Here is a 23073-nt window from a genome sequence, read left to right as displayed (position 1 = left end):
TCAGTGCTGCTCTGTGTGTGTGTGACTGGGAGCAATGGCGCGCAGCTTACCGCTGTGCGCCTTACCTCATGAAGATCTGATGTCTTCTGCCTTCTCATCCGGCTTCTATCTTCGGCATCTGTGAGGAGGACGGCGGCGCAGCTCCGGGACGAACCCCAGGTGAGACCTGTGTTCCGACTCCCTCTGGAGCTAATGGTGTCCAGTAGCCTTAGAAGCAGTGCCCAACTTGACAAGCCAGCTCTGCTTCTCTCTCCTCGGTCCCACGATGCAGGGAGCCTGTTGCCAACAGGACTCCCTGAAAATAAAAAAACCTAACAAAATTGTTCTTCAACAGAAAACTCTGGAGAGCTCTCTGCAGTGCACCCATTCTCCTCTGGGCACAAGATCTAACTGAGGTCTGGAGGAGGGGCATAGAGGGAGGAGCCAGTGCACACCCATAGTCAAAGTTCTTTTTAGGTGCCCTATCTCCTGCGGAGCCCGTCTATACCCCATGGTCCTTACGGAGTCCCCAGCATCCTCTAGGACGTAAGAGAAAGTCTTGTATACATAACAAAGAAAGCTACATTTTAAAATATAATGCAGAATTAATATTAAAAATGATAAAGGCCTCAATTTCACGTCTATTCTACGTGGGATATCAGCTGAGCTGGAGAATTGGAAATTTCTTCCCTTGTAATACATTGGAAGTGCTAATCTTATGGTGCCTTTTCCACGTTTAATTCAGGTTTGCCTTTCATGTTAACTCCCACAGATTCTCTACATACAGTTTTTGTTCAGGCGGTTTATATAGCAGTACTACAAAAAGAAAAAGGGTAGCATTATGGTGCACTCAGTCAACATTTTAAACATTAAAATATAACTTTTAATCAATATACCTAAAAAGGAAAATGAATACCCCACCAAGAAAGTAAAAAAGTTAAAATATTAAAAGAATAGATTAGATATAAAGAATATTAAAATATTACGCCAGGGTACCAGTTTGTACTCCTAATCGATAAAATTGTCTGACTTAAATGTCACTAGGTAGTGCAACTGGATATATTGTGACCAGAGTTGTTCCAGTTAATAACAGGTAACTGTTTCACCAATACCAATTTCCCTATCTGGTAGTAATTATCACTATGGAATCACTAGCAGACCATTAATAATAATCACCCTACAAAGTACAGTAGTGGGTGATTTTAAATAGACACAGAGAATATATTCTCAATTACTAACTCTCCCTCTACCAGAGTATAGGGCTATTAACATGGTTGGCAAAATTATTAAGTCATCCTATGATATGCTCAATAAACCTTTAAGGGGGGTACTCACGGAGCGATATTCTAAGCAATCTGACTAGATTGCTTAGAATATCAGCATGATCGCTCCGTGTGTAGCCCCCTCAGCGATAGCGATGCGCGGCCCCGCACATCGCTATCGCTGCTGCTAGATTGGCCTGCATCGGCCCGTGGGTACTGGGCTTAAGTGTTCTTTTTTTGTCTCACTTAATTAAAGATAATTGCTGTCTGTATCCTAGATCGAGTGTTCCTCTATGTGGGTATGTATCAATCCTGTGTTTATGGTTAGCTACTATGTATTCCACAGTAGTCGAGACAGGAGTAGAGACAAATTAACAGTTATTATCAGCTCTTATGCATTGAAAGTATGCAGATTTCTCTTATACTGTGTGTCAAGGCACCATACTAATTATAGCCCCCACACAGTCAATTCCCTCTGTCTCATATCACATACAGCCAGTGCCATAACTAGGCATTTTAGCGCTGTGTGCAAGAAACGGAATTGGGGCCCCCTCCCCTTATGCAAGATCAGGAAAAATATATAGGAGCGTGGCATCATAGGGAAGGTGTGTGGCCACAAAATAATACCAATTCGTACTACGGTGCACAGTAGTCTCCATTATTTAAATTGCGCCGCACAGTAGCGCCACTACACCAGGTAGAGCCCCCTTTTACACATTATGGCAGACAGCATCCCCCCTTTTACACATTACGGCAGACAGCGTCCCCCTTTTTACACATTAAGACAGACAGCATGCCCTTTTTACACATTACGGCAGACGGCGTCCCCTTTTTACACATTACGGCAGACAGCGTCCCCTTTTTACACATTACGGCAGACAGCGACCCCATTTTTACACATTACGGCAGACAGCGTCCCCTTTTTACACATTACGGCAGACAGCGACCCCATTTTTACACATTACGGCAGACAGCGTCCCCCTTTTTCCACATTACGGCAGACAGCGCCCCCTTTTTACACATTACGGCAGACAGCGTCCCCTTTTTACACATTACGGCAGACAGCGACCCCATTTTTACACATTACGGCAGACAGCGTCCCCATTTTTACACATTACGGCAGACAGCGTCCCCATTTTTACACATTACGGCAGACAGCGTCCCCATTTTTACACATTACGGCAGACAGCGTCCTCCTTTTTACACATTACGGCAGACAGCGTCCCCTTTTTACACATTACGGCAGACAGCGACCCCATTTTTACACATTACGGCAGACAGCGTCCTCCTTTTTACACATTACGGCAGACAGCGTCCCCCTTTTTACACATTACGGCAGACAGCGGCCCCCTTTTTACACATTACGGCAGACTAGATAGATAGATACAGTAGATACTTACCATCTCTCCCCGCTGGCTCAGGCAGTCAGGCTCCTCGGTGCAGGCTTCATGCAGCAGATCCCGGGCACTGGAGGAGGAGGGAGGGGGATTGGAGCCGCAGCAGCGCTATGTAATTGGTGGCAGTGCAGCTGCCCCTCTCCTTCCGCATTGGCTGCCCGCTGCCGCTGTGAATGCTGGGATGAGGGAAGCGCATCCCAGCATTCACAGCAGCGCCAGCCAATGCGGAAGGAGAGGGACAGCTGCAGCGGCGCCGCTACCAATTACATAGTGCTGCTGCAGCTCCAGTCCCCCAGTGCATACCTGGCACACACGTAGTTACGGCTCTGCATACAGCACTTTACTGCTCAGAGCCCTCACACAATTACTAAGGTGTCAGTTGCCGCTACCATTGCGGTTTTATTAAGCATTAGAATTCACCTTCACAGATATTGGCACGAATTAAGAGTACACACAGGGCCCCTGGCCCATCACCACGGGTCGTCTCCATGAATAAGCTACGGGCGAAATGCGCATCGGGGTGATGCGCCAGGGGCCTTGTGTGTAGTTTGTGCCAATATCTGTGACAGTGAATTCTAATGCTTAATAAAATAAAATGGTATAGAACCGCTCCCTTGGACGAGGCTGACGTTAGCTTCTTATTCGGCCAGCTTCTTATTCACTTGTTATTCAAGCTCCAGCTTCTTATTCACAGAATAAGAAGCTAACTTCAGTCTGGTCTCCCTTGGTGCCTCCGGACATTCACCAGGTCACCGCTCCACGAGGCTGCGTTGTTACTCAGCATACAGTCTGTGTTCATCAGATTCGGCATACAGCGTTACCACGATCATTGCGTCCTGGCCACGCCCAACGCGTTTTGTCACCAATGGACTTCATCGGGGGGGGGGAGGGGGGTGACTAAGTCCAATGATGACTAAATGCGTTGGGCGTGGCCAGTGGTGATATGCCTCAGCGATCTGCTGAAGCGCAGCCTGTGCATGAGAGAGAGGAGGAGAAGCAGCTCCATGTGTGCAGTCCGTCAGTGTACATCTCCGGGACTCCGGACATGTGGAAGGAGCATAATCTGCAGCAGGTGACGGTCACTCTGCTGCCGGCTGATCATATACTCCCGGGAAGGATGGGGTGGATGTCATCTGAGCTGGTAATAGTGATCGGGACAGACCGAGGTGGGACTGGCAGTGCTGTGACTGCTAGTTGTAATTGTGGTGGTGGTGGGGGGGGGGGGGGGGTTTCGTTGGCTGCTCGATCACAGCTTGCCACAGTGATCGGGACATTCCGAGGAGAAGCTGTGGATACAGAGATGCCGGGAGACCACTCTGAGACTGGCGGATGTTGTAACAAACTGTCAGCAGCCACCAACTGGGCGATTCTGACTGGTCGCATCAGATGCGAACATGTCGGGGAAAGCCCAAGCCTGGTGTGGTTGCATTTGATGCGACCATGCCAGGCAAGTGGTAATCTTAAGGATTGGTTTCATTATCAGGACAATTACGCTTATACATCTTTAGAGAGGGAATCCCTTAAAGGAGGAGACTTAGGGGGTAATTCAGACCTGATCGCTAGGATGCGCTTTCTTACAGCCTGCGCTCAGGTCCGAACTGCGCATGTGTATGCACCACAATGCACAGGCGCATCAGACGACTACACCGGGCATCGGTGCATAGCGACGGGATGGTGTGAAAAACGCGATTGCACGGGCGATCGCAAGGAGACTGACAGGAAGAAGGCGTTTGTAGGTGTCAACTGACCGGTTTCTGGGAGTGTTTGGAAAAACTCAAGTCATGTCCAAACGTTTGCAGGGAGGGTTCCTGATGTCAATTCCAGTCCCAGACAGGCTGATGTGATCGCAGCGGCTAAGTCCTGGGCTGCACAGAGACTGCACAAAATCAGTTTGTGCAGCTCTGCTACACATGCGTTTGCAAACTGCACAGCTCAAATACCCTTCCCCTGTAGGCGGCAACTATCTGATCGCAGGACAGCAAAAATCGCTGGCCAAGAAATCCCACTCACGTTCAGGAAAATCCACTCTTGTATGTCAGGAAACTATGGCATGCACTGCAACATAGATACAACTTGAGCACACATAAATCCCTTTACCTCACCATTGTTTTCAATCTTGATTTCCAGGAGGCGCAAGCTTAATATTCCTTTAATTTATGGCAACTGAGAATAGTGGTCAATACTGGCTGCCTTGTAGACACTGAGTTTTGTCAGCCTCTCACGTTCCAGGAGGCTACTGCTAAATATCCCGTACTGACTGGCTACCCAGTGGCATTTTTATTAGCCCATCATTACACCAGCTTAGTTATCGGACACTTTTCCATGAATGATTAGCAAAATGTGTTTGTTTCGCTGCTTCAGCAACAGCCACTTAGCAAAGCAGCAATCTCATTAGACTACAAACATCACCAGGTAACACTGGACCACTCCAAATCCCAAAAGGGCCTTGCAGATTGGTCTTCACAGATTCCAGGTTTATAAATGAAGGACTTATCATCTGCAATGTATATGGAGTTTCTTAACATACTCCACAGAATATACAAATGTGTCCTACATCCTTGCCGCAGTCACGGTAAACAGCCCTTCTAGTAACTCTGTAGTGCTGAGTGTCTTTATGTAGGACTTTTTCCATTTTTAAATGAGTTTATGTTGCATTTCTATGCAAATACGAAATGCATACAAAATGCTACAGTGTTTTTCTGGAACTCAGTGAAAGTAGCATTTCGCATTCAGATACAGCCACACGCAGAATATAGGCATGGCGCATATCATTTTAATCAGCATAAGCAGTTTGTGCATCCTAGTCACATAGTGATGCAAATAAGATGCATTTTCGTAAAAAAAAGCCGCTTGGCTTTAGCAGAGCTGCCAGGAAGCTGATGGCTGACTCACGCCAGGCATCTCCTGCAGTATGGTGTATTGAGGCAAGATGTATGAGGATACATCTGTATCTCTCTCCACACAGAAGGTTTATGACTGGTTTCTCCACCTCACACCTATGGTTTAAATGTGGTGCACCTCAAAATCTAATGCACTGCCTTTGGTCGTATCCCGATCCGTAATTTCTCTGACGTCCTAGTGGATGCTGGGAACTCCGAAAGGACCATGGGGAATAGCGGGCTCCGAAGGAGGCTGGGCACTCTAGAAAGATTTATGACTACCTGGTGTGCACTGGCTCCTCCCACTATGACCCTCCTCCAAGCCTCAGTTAGATCTTGTGCCCGGCCGAGGTTGGATGCACACTAGGGGCTCTCCTGAGCCTCTAGAAAGAAAGTATAGAATTAGGTTTTTTATTTTCAGTGAGACCTGCTGGCAACAGGCTCACTGCAGCGAGGGACTAAGGGGAGAAGAAGCGAACCTGCCTGCTTGCAGCCAGCTTGGGCTTCTTAGGCTACTGGACACCATTAGCACCAGAGGGATCGACCGCAGGCCCAGTCCTTGGTGTTCGGTCCCGGAGCCGCGCCGCGCCGCCGTCCCCCTTACAGAGCCAGAAGCAAGAAGAGGTCCGGAAAATCGGCGGCAGAAGACATCAGTCTTCACCAAGGTAGCGCACAGCACTGCAGCTGTGCGCCATTGCTCCTCATACACACTTCACACTCCGGTCACTGAGGGTGCAGGGCGCTGGGGGGGGGCGCCCTGAGAAGCAATAATAACACCTTGGCTGGCAAAAATACCACAATATATAGCCCCAGAGTCTATATATGTGGTAAATACCCCTGCCAGAATCCAGAAAAAAGCGGGAGAATAGGCCGTGGAAAAGGGGCGGAGCTATCTCCCTCAGACACACTGGCGCCATTTTCTCTTCACAGTGCAGCTGGAAGAAAGCTCCCAAGGCTCTCCCCTGTAGTTTTCAGGCTCAAAGGGTTAAAAAGTGAGGGGGGGCACTAAATTTAGGCGCAATATTGTATATACAAGCAGCTATGGGGGAAAATTCACTCAGTTATAGTGTTAATCCCCACATTATATAGCGCTCTGGTGTGTGCTGGCATACTCTCTCTCTGTCTCCCCAAAGGGCTTTGTGGGGTCCTGTCCTCAGTCAGAGCATTCCCTGTGTGTGTGCGGTGTGTCGGTACAGCTGTGTCGACATGTTTGAGGAGGAGGCTTATATAGTGACGGAGCAGATGCCGATAAATGTGATGTCGCCCCCTGTGGGGCCGACACCAGAGTGGATGGTTAGGTGAAAGGTATTAACCGACAGTGTCAACTCCTTACATAAAAGGGTGGATGACGTAACAGCTGTGGGACAGCCGGCTTCTCAGCCCGCGCCTGCCCAGGCGTCTCAAAGGCCATCAGGGGCTCAAAAACGCCCGCTCATTCAGATGGCAGACACAGATGTCGACACGGAGTCTGACTCCAGTGTCGACAAGGTTGAGACATATACACAATCCACTAGGAACATCCGTGACTTGATCCCGGCAATAAAAAATGTGTTACACATTTCTGACATTAACCTCTAAAAATGGGTTTTTATGTTTGGGGAGAAAAAGCAGGCAGTGTTTTGTTCCCCCATCAGATGAATGAATGAAGTGTGTGAAAAGCGTGGGTTCCCCCTGATAAGAAACTGGTAATTTCTAAAAAGTTACTGATGGCGTACCTTTTCCCGCCAGAGGATAAGTTACGCTGGGAGATATCCCCTAGGGTGGATAAGGCGCTCACACGGTTGTCAAAATAGGCGGCACTGCCGTTTTAGGAACGGCCACTTTGAAGGTACCTGTTGATAAAAAGCAGGAGGCTATCCTGAAGTCTGTATTTACACACTCAGGTACTAGACTGAAACCTGCAGAGCGTGCTGCTGCAGCGTGGTCGGTGACCCTGTCAAACATACTAGTTTGCTAACATGAGAACATATTAAAGACGTCGTCTTATATATGAGGGATGCACAGAGGGATATTTTGCCGGCTGGCATCCAAAATGAATGTAATGTCCATTCTGTCAGGAGGGTATTAGAGACCTGTCACTGGACAGGTGATGCTGACTTTAAAAGGCGCATAGAGATTCTGCCTTATAAGGGTGAGGAATTATTTGGGGATGGTCTCTGGGACCTCGTATCCGCAGCAACAGCTGGGAAGAAATATTTTTACCTCAGTTTTCCTCAGACTAAGAAAGCACTGTATCAGGTACAGTCCTTTCGGCTTCAGAAAAGCAAGCGGGTCAAAGGCGCTTCCTTTCTGTACAGAGACAAGGGAAGAGGGAAAAAGCTGCACCAGTCAGCCTGTTCCCAGAATCATAATTCTTCTCTCGCTTCCTCTGAGTCCACAGCATGACGCGGGGGCTCCACAGGTGTAGCCAGGTACGGTGGGGGGCCGTCTCAAAAATTTCAGCGATCAGTGGGCTCGCTCACAGGTGGATCCCTGTTTCATTCAAGTAGTATTTCAGGGGTACAAGCTGGAATTCGAGATGTCTTCCCCCCGCCGTTTCCTCAAATATGCCTTGCCGACAACTCCCTCAGGCAGGGAGGCTGTGCTAGAGGCAATTAATAAGCTGTATTCCCATCAGGTAATACTTAAGGTGCCCCTACTTCAACAAGGACGGGGTTACTATTCCACACGGTTTGGGGTACCGAAACCGCATGGTTCGGTGTGACCCTTTTTTATATTTAAAATCCTTGAACACATACATAAAAAAATTCAAGTTCAAGATGGAATCGCTCAGGGCGGTTATTGCAAGCCTGGACGAGGGGGATTACATGGTATCCCGGGACATCAAGGATGCTTACCTGCATGTCCCCATTTACTATCCACGCCAGGAGTACCTCAGATTTGTGGTACAGGATTACCATTACCAAGTCCAGACTCTGCCGTTTGGACTGTACATGGCACCGAGGGTGTTACCAAGGTAATGGCCGGAATGATGATACTCCTTCGAAAAAGGGGAGTTTTTAATGATCCCGTACTTGGACAATCTCCTTATAAGGGCGAGGTCCAAGGAGCAGTTGCTAGTCGGGGTAGCACTATTTTGGAAAGTGCTACAACAGCACGGTTGGATTCTAAACAGTCCAAAGACACAGCTGTTTCCTACGACACGTCTACTGTTCCTGGGGATGGTTCTGGACACAGACCAGAAATAAGTGTTTCTCCCGGAGGAGAAAGCCAAGGAGCTGTCATCTCTAGTCAGAGACCTCCTGAAGCCAAAACAGTTATCGGTGCATCATTGCACGCGAGTCCTGGGAAAAATGATAGCTTCCTACGAAGCAATCCCATTCGGCAGGTTCCATGCAAGAACTTTTCAGGGGGACCTGTTAGACAAGTGGTCCGGATCACATCTTCAGATGCATCGGCTGATAACCCTGTCTCCAAGGACCAGGGTATCTCTACTGTAGTGGCTGCAGAGTGCCCATCTTCAAGAGGGCCGCAGGTTCGACATACAGGACTAGGTCCTAGTGACCATGAATGCCAGCCTTTGAGGCTGGGGGGCAGTCACACAGGGAAGAAGCTTCCAGGGACTTTGGTCAAGTCAGGTGACTTCCCTACATAAATATTCTGGAACTGAGGGCCATTTACAATGCCCTGAGTCAGGCAAGGCCTCTGCTTCAAAACCGGCCGGTCCTGATCCAATCAGACAACATCACGGCAGTCGCCCATGTAAACCAACAGGGCGGCACAAGAAGCAGGATGGCGATGGCAGAAGCCACAAGGATTCTCCGATGGGCGGAAAATCATGTGTTAGCACTGTCAGCAGTGTTCATTCCCGGAGTGGACAACTGGGAAGCAGATCTTCTCAGCAGACACGACTTCCACCCGAGAGAGTGGGGACTTCATCCAGAAGTCTTCCAAAGGATTGTACACCATTGGGAAAGGCCACAGGTGGACAGGATGGCGTCCCGCCTCAACAAAAAGCTATAAAAGATATTGCGCCAGGTCAAGGGACCTTCAGGCGATAGCTGTGGACGCTCTGGTAACACCGTGGGTGTACCAGTCTGTTTATGTGTTCCCCCCTCTGCCTCTCATACCAAAGGTACTGAGAATAATAAGAAGGCGAGGAGTAAGAACGATACTCGTGGTTCCGGATTGGCCAAGAAGAGCCTGGTACCCAGAACTTCAAGAAATTATATCAGAGGACCCATGGCCTCTGCCGCTCAGACAGGACCTGCTGCAGCAGGGGCCCTGTCTGTTCCAAGACTTACCGCGGCTACGTTTTGATGGCATGGCGGTTGAACGCCGGATCCTAAAGGAAAAGGGCATTCCGGAGGAAGTCATTCCTACGCTGATTCAAGCCAGGAAAGATGTAACTGCAAAACATTATCACCGCATATGGCGGAAATATGTTGCTTGGTGTGAGGCCACAAAAGGCCCCAACAGAGGAATTTCAACTAGGTCGATTTCTGCATTTCCTACAAGCAGGAGTGTCTATGGGCCTAAAATTAGGCTCCATTAAGATACAGATCTCGGCTCTGTCGATTTTCTTCCAGAAAGAATTAGCTTCAGTACCTGAAGTTCAGACATTGTAAAAGGAGTGCTGCATATTCAGCCCCCGGTTGTGCCTCCAGTGGCACCTTGGGATCTCAACGTGGTGTTGAGTTTCTTAAAATCACATTGGTTTGAACCACTAAAAACCGTGGATCTAAAATATCTCACGCGGAAAGTGGTCATGTTATTGGCCTTGGCTTCGGCCAGGCGTGTATCAGAATTGGCGGCTTTGTCATATAAAAGTCCTTATCTGATTTTCCATATGGATAGGGCAGAATTGAGGACTCGTCCCCAGTTTCTCCCTAAGGTGGTATCAGTTTTTCACTTGAACCAACCTATTGTGGTGCCTGCGGCTACTAGGGACTTGGAGGATTCCAAGTTACTGGACGTAGTCAGGGCCTTGAAAAATTATGTTTCCAGGACGGCTAGAGTCAAGAAAATTGACTCGCTATTTATCCTGTATGCACCCAACAGGCTGGGTGCTCCTGCTTCTAAGCAGACTATCGCTCGCTGGATCTGTGACACAATTCAGCAGGCGCATTCTGCGGCTGGACTGCCGCATCCTAAATCAGTGAAAGCCCATTCCACAGGGAAGGTGGGCTCATCTTGGGCGGCTGCCCGAGGGGTCTCGGCTTTACAACTTTGCCGAGCTGTTACTTGGTCAGGGGCAAACACGTTTGCAAAATTCTACAAATTTGATACCCTGGCTGAGGAGGACCTTGAGTTCTCTCATTCGGTGCTGCAGAGTCATCCGCACTCTCCCGCCCGTTTGGGAGCTTTGGTATAATCCCCATGGTCCTTTCGGAGTTCCCAGCATCCACTAGGACGTTAGAGAAAATAAGATTTTACTCACCGGTAAATCTATTTCTCGTAGTCCGTAGTGGATGCTGGGCGCCCATCCCAAGTGCGGATTGTCTGCAATACTTGTAAATAGTTATTGCTAACTAAAGGGTTATTGTTGAGCCATCTGTTGAGAGGCTCAGTTGTTATCATACTGTTAACTGGATATAGTATCACGAGTTGTACGGTGTGATTGGTGTGGCTGGTATGAGTCTTACCCGGGATTCAAAATCCTTCCTTATTATGTCAGCTCGTCCGGGCACAGTGTCCTAACTGAGGCTTGGAGGAGGGTCATAGTGGGAGGAGCCAGTGCACACCAGGTAGTCATAAATCTTTCTAGAGTGCCCAGCCTCCTTCGGAGCCCGCTATTCCCCATGGTCCTTTCGGAGTTCCCAGCATCCACTACGGACTACGAGAAATAGATTTACCGGTGAGTAAAATCTTATTTTCTGGGTACACATATGCACTTATTCTATTTAAACTATTTACCATTAACACCTGAATGGACACTTTTTGGAATTCTTCCACGGGGCCTTCATCTTCAAAAGGCTGTTCCTGGCAGTGTGAGCAGTGGCCATTCTACAAATATCGTTGCACCCTGACCCCTTTCTATGTCCCTTTTTAAGGCTAAGCTCCTCTGTTTCTACAGAATGGATTGGGTGGGGACAATGTTGGAAAGGGAGGTGAAAGTTAAGCAATTCTTTGATATATGGTAAAGCTAAATAGCAACACTGCCATTAAATCCCAGATTCATAGTCCTCTTTCAAGCACTACATGGTATGTGATCTGTAATGGCCCCCCAATTGATCGGTGACTATACCTTTTTTTATACAAGTAATTGGCTTAAAAGGGAGGTTATTTCTGGCCAGGAGGGGAGAAGGGGGGGGGGGGGAGCGAGGGCAAGCAATTGAGTTTTCTGTTTTCTAAATTTATTTTTAATCTTTGTATTTTACTCTGATATGGATAGGGTCTCCTAGTGTCACATACTTAATGTCTTACCAACATGTAGAATGTAATTTTCATGCTTCTCTTCTGTATTTATAAAACCCTGTGCTATATTTTATACAGTTTTTTTTCTGTGTTGTGTATTTGATGATATTCCCAGTTACTTAATTTCCTTGATGAATATGGACTGCCAAAAGTCTGTTGATTTCTATTTGCTTTTTATTGTAATTGACATTGCTTTAAAAAAACATAAAAATCCCCCAAACATTAAAGGCTGAAGTTTCAAGTGGTGTTTCATTTCATGATTGCTTACAGAAAGCCTGGTGCTACCGGCTCAGCAAAGGGATGCAAAGCGGGAGGCGCTCTCCCTGCTCTGTGTATTCCTACTGCTGCACTGTATGACAGGCAGCAACACCAGCAGCTTGAAGCCTCCTCCCACCCCCAGCACTACTACTGTGGGCATTATGTATAAGGAGCCACAGAATAGTGCCAATTCACATTACACCACACAGTGGTCCCATTATACACATTGTGCAACATTAGAGCCCCTTATAAAAATGACATTACACAGCATTAGTGTGTACACACCATCGCCAGCAGCAGTAGACTTATTGAATGGAACCCTATAGGGATGTTGTATAAACATAAGCACTGTCAACCTGGTTGTATCCAGTATTTAGCATGTGTTATTTGCTGACCTCACCTGGTCCTGGAGTCCATACTCAGCTCATCGCAGTCCCAGTGACAGCTGTGTCTCTCTCTCATGGGCATGTTTTGTCAGTCCTATGGTGCATATCCCAGTGACACTCCTCCTCACTCTGTGTCCCACGTTGACATCTCTGCCTCTAGGTCCCAGATATGATTCACAGCATTACAGCCCCCATCGCACTAGCTGTCATCCCCTGACACTCCCCTAGGTGCCCCTGTGCCACAACTTATCTGTTCCCATCAGCGCTTATCTCTTCCCTTTCCACGGATGGCACTCCAACACCGTGTGTAACACTCCGGCTGTCTCTATGTCCGCAGCTGTCCGGTCTGTGTATGTTTGACCAGGATGTTGCTAGTACTGGAGCCTCTGCTGATGTCGAGAGGGAGGGGAGAGGTGAGGGCCAGGGAAATACAGCAGCAGCGACTGATACCATCTCCAGTGATCTAGAAATCCTGTCAGGGAGATACTAGTGACTGATCAAAGTGATAGTGCTGCTGATGCACACTGGCAGGCGGCTGCAGTGCTGCATGCTGTAGTGTGTAATGGTAGCAGTGCGCCCAGAGAAGGAGCTGGGCACAATGTTAGCTATTATACATTGCAGCAGGCATTACACAGCTACCGGGGGCACATACAGGGCAAATGTGCACCGTCCACACAACCCTAGGTACAGTACTTCTTGGAGCCATTACAGAACTTTTCCACCAAGGCCTGGTGATGAGGCACCTGAAATATGCCCTCATTCCTGGTACAGTGTAAAGTGAGCCGGAAAGGGTGGCGATCTCTACCTCAAACAATAAGCCTTGATGATCAAGGTACAGAGCCAATAACTTATCACTTGTCATGCCTTATATAATCTGCCAGAGAATATTTAAATGGGATAGACAGGAGGACAATGGAATCATAGGAATCATTTCCTCATTTAAGTGGAACTATCAGTGACTAGGCTAGTTTTATCCTGGTGAGATATATTGAAGTGAAGTAGGCCAGTTCCCATACTCACCTAGCTGACATAACATCCACTTAGAAGATTCCTCACTGACTGGCTCAAAGGTAGAAACCCATTGGAACCCACAGAATTTGGTTTAAATACTAACGAGCAATGGAATACATTAATGTAAAATCAATACTATAAGGCCACTCCTTCAACAAATACAGGAGTGCTAGTATCCATATCATAAAGCAATGAAAAAAGTTAATGTGCAGTACATAAAATTTAGTTCAGAAAGCATTTCTTCTCAGTACAGAGCACATTACTTTATTCTTGGTAATTGCATGAGTCCCTTTTCCCATAATCCCTTTGACTCATGAATTCTACGCATTGAATAATAGTGTGGGGGCAGATAGAAAACATTAGGTCCAGGCAGAGGCGTATCTACCTATTGGCCAGGATGGCACTCGCCAGGGGCGCCAGCCAAGGAGGGGCGCCACCCGATGGTGCCACCCGCGGCCAAGAGGTAGACACACTTCATACCTTTGTTCCCCCTTCCCCTGCCAGTTCCTCACCTGCCCGGCATCAACCACGGAAGGCAGGAGCTGGAGCTACTGTAAGGCGCTGGAGTCCGGCGCCACACCACATTACAATAAAGAAAGGCAGTATAAACTACAGCTCCCAGCAGCCCTTGTTGCCGCAGCTCACAGAAGCAAGGGCTGCTGGGAACTGTAGTTTATGCAGTGTATCTTTATTGTAATGCGGCGCGGTGCCGGACCCCGGCGCCTATAGTGGCTCCAGCTGCTACCGTTTTGGGGAACATGGATGGCTGATGCCGCAGCTCAGCACGCAGCGCAGCAGCTGGGAGCAGACATGGGTCCTCGGTTGAGGACGTGTGTGGGCGGAGCCATAAACTCCAGGGCGGAGCGGTCTCCGGGGGACAATTGAGTACTGGGTGTCAGGGAGGAGGATGCGCAGAGGCAACGTGCTGTCCGGGAAGATGAAAGTGGCGGCAGCTCTGCAGGGACAGCATGGTGAGCGGAGGCAGCAATGCCAGAACGGCGAGTGCAGCAGCGACACTCCCACCCTGCTCTGGACGAGGTAAGCTGCCACACTGCCGAGTAGAGCCACTGGCCTGTGTACCTCCATGGAGATGTGCAAACATAGGAAGGTCCTGGGGGTAGGGGGTGCCGTGGGAGTACTCTGCTGGGTCGAGGGGTGGTTGTGGGGGGGCTCTTGTAGGTGCTGGCTGGGTCTGTGTGTGTGGAGGTGCTCAATTGGGTGCTTCTGTGGGGGGTACTATTCTGACCATATTATCCCTTTTACCTGGGATGCTCATGGATTACACATGTTCTGTGTCTGGCTGACTTCCAGCCTACATTTCAGCTGGTTTTAATCAGCCACAGAACCTGTGTAATCCATAAGCGTCCCAGGTAAAAGGGCTAATATGGTCACACTTTATTCTGGATGTGTGTGGGGTAGGTGTAGGGGTGCTCGGTCTGTGTGAGGGATTCTCCTCTGGGTACTGGGTCTTTGGGGAGGGGGTGTGCTTCCCTGTGTGCTGGGTTTGTGGGGGACAGTGCTACTCTGGGTTATGGGTTTGTGGTGGTGGGGTGCTCCTCTAGATGCTGGGGACTCCTGGGTGCTGTAAGGATGACACAACCCCACTCTTGTGTTATGCTGTGATATGTGCCATGCAGTGCCGAGTGACCCTCTGTCAGGGACGGGTTGGGTATGGGAGACCAGCAGTAAGGATGTCGGCAGTAAAAATACTGACAGGCATCCCAACTGCTCGGAATCCCAACAGAGGCACCGCACTTAAGTAACCCTAATCCCAACCCTCCCCCTAACCAGACTGTTCGCATTATTATGTTGGTGAAGGGACTTGTTCGGGTTGGTAACAGTGCAGAGAGTCGGGCGTCACAGGTGTGTGACATCACTCCTCCCCGGCATTTAGCGTGGTTGACGGATACTGTGACACAGGGTGATTTTCTATATATGTAAGCTAAGAGATTCTTCGTTATTGTCCTGACAAAGGTTTTGAATGAATAAAACTGAAATGTTGACCACAAGGAATGATGTTTGACGCCTGCTTATAGTTTAGTAATGCGGAAGTACTGTGAGTGTCGCCGATACTTTTTCCCTGCATATTCAGCTGCATTCAGTGACCGTGGAGGGCACCTTGGCAACATTGTCTATCTTATTACCGAAAGCCAGCTACAACCTGTATGTATATGAATGCATGCATGTATGTATGTATGTATGTATGTATATATATATATATATATATATATAATGTCCCAAATAGAAAGACGGCACTCAGAGACTTGAAAATACAATTGCAATAAGCTGTATTGAGATCTCAATACAGCTTATTGCAATTGTATTTTCAAGTCTCTGAGTGCCGTCTTTCTATTTGGGACATTGTACTATTATTTGGATGGAGCACCTGAGCCTGTTTGCTTTGAGTACCTGAGTGCCGGCTGCTTGTGGAGGATCTATCTATCTATCTATCTATCTATCTATCTATCTATCTATCTATCTATCACAAACATAGTTACACACACCTTCCCTATATCAAATAAGAGGGGGGGGGGGGCACCAGTCCCTTACTTTGCCAGGGGTGCTCAGACCCCTAGATACACCCCTGGGTCCAGGGCCAGTATTTATGCAGTTGGCACAAAAATCCCAACATCGCGTGACCACACCACCTACACTCCCCACTTCTTTTTTTTTTTTTTACAGAAGTCTCTTTTAGAATTATGAATAGCGCATTTTGCAAGTCAAGTATGCAATTACCTTCCATGTGCCTACACAATGGTGTCACAATATTCTAAAGTTATCAAAGCAAGGTAAGGATCATAACAGGTATCAACATCGAAGTGTACAAAAGGAAGTCCTTGTGATATAAAAAAAATGAAAGCTTTATTTCTAAGTTTTGCACTACAAAACGTACAATACAGTACACACAGGTCATACACAAATAACATGCTTATAATTAAGGTTAACATATTTATTGCCTTGTCAGTCAGGTAGAAAAATTCAATCCACCAAAGCATTACACATTGTAATTTAAAGCTGTTTTGTCCATATAATCTTCAGGCACAATAAATGGGATCTTCAAAAAAAAAAAGTTTTCCAGTAGGGACAATTGAACATCTTCTGTCCTAGTCAAGTAGATCAAGTTTCCACTGAATGTTTTTGCTAAATTTTGGAACAAAGCGTTCGGGATCTGAAAGGTGCATTTGAGAAAACCAACACTGGTTAGCGGATTATACCATTTAGCTTTGCTGAGTTTAACAAAAGATCGTTATTCACACTCTTTTCAACAATAGAAATAAGTGGCTCCCAAGGATGAAATAAGTAAATTCACTGAACTGTATGTTCAGTAGTTTAGTAAAATGATTACATCATAGAGATAAACTATTTTTTAAATGTACAGGGTTGTTAAAATTAAAGTATCCCTATTTAGAGCACTCTAAGAGTAAGTTCTAAGACTCAAATATATACTATACTCGAGTATAGCAATTTTGAGAACAGGCACTTCAGAGGATGAGCTTGCCATTTGCTGAAGAAAAAAAAAAAATTACACATTTTGACACAAGGATAGTGGATTATACCATTATAATCCATTGGAGAGCATTACAATTGTTCAGTATGTACTCTTTTGTGGAAAACAACAGTTTCCATTTGAAAAACTGCATTTTCTATAAAAGGACAACATTTTAGGTGGATCCTGCAGATCTGACAGGGTATGACATCCTTCCTACACACTTGGTTCATTGATTTGCATTGCCATATTGCCTTCTGGCAACAAAATTTGTAACTAATGCCTCCTTTTGTACCTTTTGCCAAACTGCTCTTCATTACGACCCTTAGAACTTGCTCCAGAGTGGGAATACTTTAATTTTAAAAGTCCTGTATGTGCATTTCATTTGTTTATTAAATATTCCAATGCACTCCACCCTCATATATGTTACCTTCAACAATTCTGGAAAAGTATGTTTTAAGTGTACTTTAACTTCATATATGGTACAAGGCTAATATATATATATATATATATGTATATATATATATATATATATATATATATATATATATATATATATACAGTTCTGGTCACGCAGAGATGTGAATACAGGTGTAATCTATTAGTCACAGATGAGTTTATGGATTTGATTGCTCCATGTGTATATAGGGAATGGCTCCATAATGGTTTGGTATGCTCATGACTAAGGTGCTATTGAGGCACCGAAACAGCTGTCGAACTGTTAGAACCTTGTGGGATGACTGGTTTCGTTTTACCACCCTGACATCTGCTGGATAAGTACTCCTGTTTCCATGATGCTGCTTGTTTGTGATTTAAGGGTATATTTACTAAGCCTTGGATGGATATAAAGTCGATGGAGATAAAGTACCAGCCAATCGGCTCCTAACTGCCATGTCATAGGCTGGGTTTGAAAAATAACAGTTAGGACCTGATTGGCTGGTACTTTATCTCCATCCACTTAATCCAGTCTCCCATACGTTTTTTGTGCACTTTATTTGAAAATGCATTGCACTTTTTCATTGCTATATGCAATAAATATGAAGTAATTTTTTCTATTCAAAGTGGATGTTGCTAGCTGTGTTTGTCCATACACAAACACACACACACACATATATATATATACTGCTCAAAAAAATAAAGGGAACACTAAAATAACAGATCTGAATGAATGAAATATTCTTATTAAGTACTTTGTTCTTTACATAGTTGAATGTGCTGACAACAAAATCACACAAAAATTATCAATGGAAATCAAATGTATTAACCTATGGAGGTCTGGATTTGGAGTCACACTCAAAATTAAAGTGGAAAAACACACTACAGGCTGATCCAACTTTGATGTAATGTCCTTAAAACAAGTCAAAATGAGGCTCAGTAGTGTGTGTGGCCTCCACGTGCCTGTATGACCTCCCTACAATGCCTGGGCATGCTCCTGATGAGGTAGCGGATGGTCTCCTGAGGGATCTCCTCCAAGACCTGGACTAAAGCATCCGCCAACTCCTGGACAGTCTGTGGTGTAACGTGGCATTGGTGGATGGAGCGAGACATGATGTCCCAGATGTGCTCAATTGGATTCAGGTCTGGGGAACGGGCGGGCCAGTCCATAGCATCAATGCCTTCGTCTTGCAGGAACTGCTGACACACTCCAGCCACATGAGGTCTAGCATTGTCTTGCATTAGGGGGAACCCAGGGCCAACCGCATCAGCATATGGTCTCACAAGGGGTCTGAGGATCTCATCTCGGTACCTACTGGCAGTCAGGCTACCTCTGGCGAGCACATGGAGGGCTGTGCGGCCCCCCAAAGAAATGCCACCCCACACTATTACTGACCCACTGCCAAACCGGTCATGCTGGAGGATGTTGCAGGTAGCAGAACGTTCTCCTTGGCGTCTCCAGACTCTGTCACGTCTGTCACATGTGCTCAGTGAGAACCTGCTTTCATCTGTGAAGAGCACAGGGCGCCAGTGGCGAATTTGCCAATCTTGGTGTTTCTCTGGCAAATGCCAAACGTCCTGCACGGTGTTGGGCTGTAAGCACAACCCCCACCTGTGGACGTCGGGCCTTCATACTACACTCATGGAGTCTCTTTCTGATCGTTTGAGTAGACACATGCACATTTGTGGCTTGCTGGAGGTCATTTTGCAGGGCTCTGGCAGTGCTCCTCCTGTTCCTCCTTGCACAAAGGCGGAGGTAGCGGTCCTGCTGCTGGGTTGTTGCCCTCCTACGGTCTTCCTCCACGTCTCCTGATGTACTGGCCTGTCTCCTGGTAGCGCCTCCATGCTCTGGACAGCGTAGTGCTGACAGACACAGCAAACCTTCTTGCCACAACTCGCATTGATGTGCCATCCTGGATGAGCTGCACTACCTGAGCCACTTGTGTGGGTTCTAGACTCCGTCTCATGCTACCACTAGAGTGAAAACACCGCCAGCTTTCAAAAGTGACCAAAACATCATAGGAGCTGAGAAGTGGTCTGTGGTCACCACCTGCAGAACAACTCCTTTATTGGGGGTGTCTTGCTAATTGCCTATAATTTCTACCTGTTGTCTATTCCATTTGCACAACAGCATGTGAAATTGATTGTCAATCAGTGTTGCTTCCTAAGTGGACAGTTTGATTTCACAGAAGTGTGATTGACTTGGAGTTACATTGTGTTGTTTAAGTGTTCCCTTTATTTTTTTTGAGCAGTGTATACAAATATATATATATATATATATATATATATATATATATATTATACACATATTAAAATTCACAAGTACTTTAATTCACTATACTATATATATGATGTGTATTTTCTTTGAGGTATTGTGGTGTAGTACATCATCTCTACATTATCACACAGTAAACCTTCTCTTTGTTATTATTTGATAAAAGCTCAATTAAAAAATGACTTCAGCATAACGCACGCCTTATTTCTCCTGTTCACAGATCTATTTAACCAAGGATATACGAGATGCTTTAAGGATTGCTGCAGCCCCTTTATGTCTTGACCAAAAATTATTCACATTATCACTTTGTTTCTACTACACATATACAGGTCAATCTAATTAGGTGCGCGGCAACAGCTGCACTTTTTACGGCAGCCCAAACTTGCACATAACTACATGCAGAGAATTCGGGATGAAATCAGCCGTGAGGTGCGGTGCCGTTACCGGCATTAAAACGCTGCAGCAATTGCAACTCGTACCCTTCGCATCTAACTGGATTGACCCGATAGGCCGGTATTCTATTAGCTGCACTAATTTACTGTTGCTAATTACTGCAGTCGGGGCTATCTAATTAGCCCCATAAGCTGGCAGTTATGGGGAACTTTTTTCCCCTGCCGAGGCAGGAGAAAAAAAATCCCTGATAAATTATATGTTTCCGTGAAACCACGTGTCTGTGTACTTACTCTGTATCCTGTGTGTTTACGCGCAAAGCAAATGGGCTCTAATTATATAGCCCAATAATGACCATCGGGCAAATAGAATAAAATGCGGTGGGTTTTTCGCGGCTAATAGGATACCAGCCATACTGTTAATTTTGTTTATGTACATTAATCATAATTTATTTTGTTTCAATTTCTTGTATTACTTTTTAATGTCATTATCATTTCACTTGTCATTACATCAAAACTCCTTACACTGCAGAAAGAGACTCTTACCTTGTTCTGTAGGTTTAATGGGTTTTTGTTGTTGATATGAGCTCATTATACTATTGACAGTTGAATGAGGACCTAAAACCTGCAATAAAAATTACATAATTTCTAGTTTAAGTTAAATATAAAAACAAACAATAAACAGACAGTTTATATGTGATGATTCTTCACTTAAAAGTACGAGTGGGAAAGGTAATCCTTGCTTTTTGCAAAACAGAAAGATTTATCTTTAAACTCACAGCCTAAATATTGTCGTTTTGAGGTAGATGGTGCTGCTTTGATGACACCACATAAGCCAGGGCCCGTATGGTGAGTTTACAGTGGTGAAAAAAAAAAATCACTGGTGCAAGTAGGAGCATTTAAATAAAAATTAAAATATAAAAAACACATACTGAAATACTGCTTTTAATGTAGAGGAGCCGTATCTCCTAAAAGTTAGTATAGTGAAGAATTATCTCTGTGTATATGAAGGAATGGTATTGTTTTGTTTCAGAGTATATATTTTAAGGTCCTTTATTTGTGCAATAATTAATAATTTAACTTTACAATGACCAATCTCGTATATCTACTTTTTATGCACTGATTGGTAAAGAAGTTCCATTTCCTCCTTAGGTGGGTATCCAATTCAAGGTGAAACAACATCTAGTGCGAAAAACTGACATTTTTCACACTTTTTTCCTATGTTTCACCGAGATTTGTTTACACGCTATCTTATTAGATCACCTGTAAAAAATAAGATTTTACTCACCGGTAAATCTATTTCTCGTAGTCCGTAGTGGATGCTGGGGACTCCGTAAGGACCATGGGGATTAGCGGCTCCGCAGGAGACTGGGGATTAGCGGCTCCGCAGGAGACTGGGCACAACTAAAGAAAGCTTTAGGACTACCTGGTGTGCACTGGCTCCTCCCACTAAGACCCTCCTCCAGACCTCAGTTAGGATACTGTGCCCAGAAGAGCTGACACAATAAGGAAGGATTTTGAATCCCGGGTAAGACTCATACCAGCCACACCAATCACACCGTATAACTCGTGATACTATACCCAGTTAACAGTATGATAACAACTGAGCCTCTCAACAGATGGCTCAACAATAACCCTTTAGTTAGGCAATAACTATATACAAGTATTGCAGACAATCCGCACTTGGGATGGGCGCACAGCATCAACTACGGACTACGAGAAATAGATTTACCGGTGAGTAAAATCTTATTTTCTCTAACGTCCTAAGTGGATGCTGGGGACTCCGTAAGGACCATGGGGATTATACCAAAGCTCCCAAACGGGCGGGAGAGTGCGGATGACTCTGCAGCACCGAATGAGCAAACTCTAGGTCCTCCTCAGCCAGGGTATCAAACTTGTAGACTCTTGCAAGAGTGTTTTAACCCGACCAAGTAACAGCTCGGCAAATTTGTAAAGCCGAGACCCCTCGGGCAGCCACCCAAGAAGAGCCCACTTTCCTCGTGGAATGGGCTTTCACAGATTTAGGGTGCGGCATTCCAGCCGCAGAATGTGCAAGTTGAATCGTGCTACAGATCCGGCGAGCAATAGTCTGCTTAGAAGCAGGAGCACCCAGCTTGTTGGGTGCATACAGGATAAATAGCGAGTCAGTTTTCCTGACTCCAGCCGCCCTGGAAACATATACTTTTCAGGGCCCTGACTACGTCCAGAAAACTTGGAATCCTCCAAGTCCCAAGTAGCCGCAGGCACCACAGTAGGTTGGTTCACATGAAAAACTGATACCACCTTAGGAAGGAATTGGGAACGAGTCCTCAATTCCGCCTTATCCATATAAAATACAGATAAGGGCATTTGTATGACAAAGCCGCCAATTCTGATACACGCCTGGCCGACGCCACGGCCCACAGCATGACCACTTTCCACGTGAGGTATTGTAGCTCAACGGATTTAAGTGGCTCAACTCAATGCGACTTCAGGAAATCCAACACTAAGTTGAGATCCCACGGTGCCACTGGAGGCACAAACGGGGGTTGACTATGCAGCACTCCCTTAACAAAAGTCTGAACTTCAGGCAGTGAAGCCAGTTCTATTTTGGAAGAAAATCGATAGAGCCGAAATCTGGACCTTAATGGAACCCAATTTTAGGCCCATAGTCACCTCTGACTTGTAGGAAGTGCAGAAAGCGACCTAGCTGAAATTCCTCCTTTGGGGCCTTACTGGCCTCACAGCACGCAACATATTTCCGCCATATGCGGTGATAATGGTTTGCGTTCACTTCTTTCCTAGCTTTAAATAGCGTAGGGATAACTTCCTCCGGAATGCCCTTTTCCTTCAGGATCCGGCGTTCAACCGCCATGCCGTCAAACGCAGCCGCGGTACGTCTTGGAACAGACAGGCCCCCTGCTGCAGCAGGTCCTGTCTGAGCGGCAGAGGCCATGGGTCCTCTGAGATCATTTCTTG

At 46.2% G+C, this 23073-nt stretch overlaps 1 protein-coding gene across 4 annotated transcripts in view; it reads right to left on the bottom strand.

The window, feature by feature from the left end:
• Nucleotides 1–16366: 16366 nt before the first annotated feature.
• Nucleotides 16367–23073, bottom strand: part of ELP1 (elongator acetyltransferase complex subunit 1) — a 291962-nt gene continuing 285255 nt past the window's right edge. For all 4 annotated transcript variants that reach the window (XM_063920051.1, XM_063920050.1, XM_063920054.1 and 1 more), the window contains 2 exons: nucleotides 20662–20740; nucleotides 16367–16698 (listed from right to left, as the gene is read on the bottom strand). In XM_063920051.1, the coding sequence (XP_063776121.1) occupies nucleotides 16634–16698; nucleotides 20662–20740 (144 nt within the window). In that variant the 3' untranslated portion in view covers nucleotides 16367–16633. The remainder of the gene's footprint in view (nucleotides 16699–20661; nucleotides 20741–23073) is intronic.

The sequence above is a fragment of the Pseudophryne corroboree genome, chromosome 1 (assembly GCF_028390025.1).
Source record: "Pseudophryne corroboree isolate aPseCor3 chromosome 1, aPseCor3.hap2, whole genome shotgun sequence".
NCBI classification, from domain to species: Eukaryota; Metazoa; Chordata; class Amphibia; order Anura; family Myobatrachidae; genus Pseudophryne; species Pseudophryne corroboree.
The sequence above is the reverse complement of the archived record's forward strand: the minus strand, read 5'-3'. Positions and strand labels throughout refer to the sequence as shown.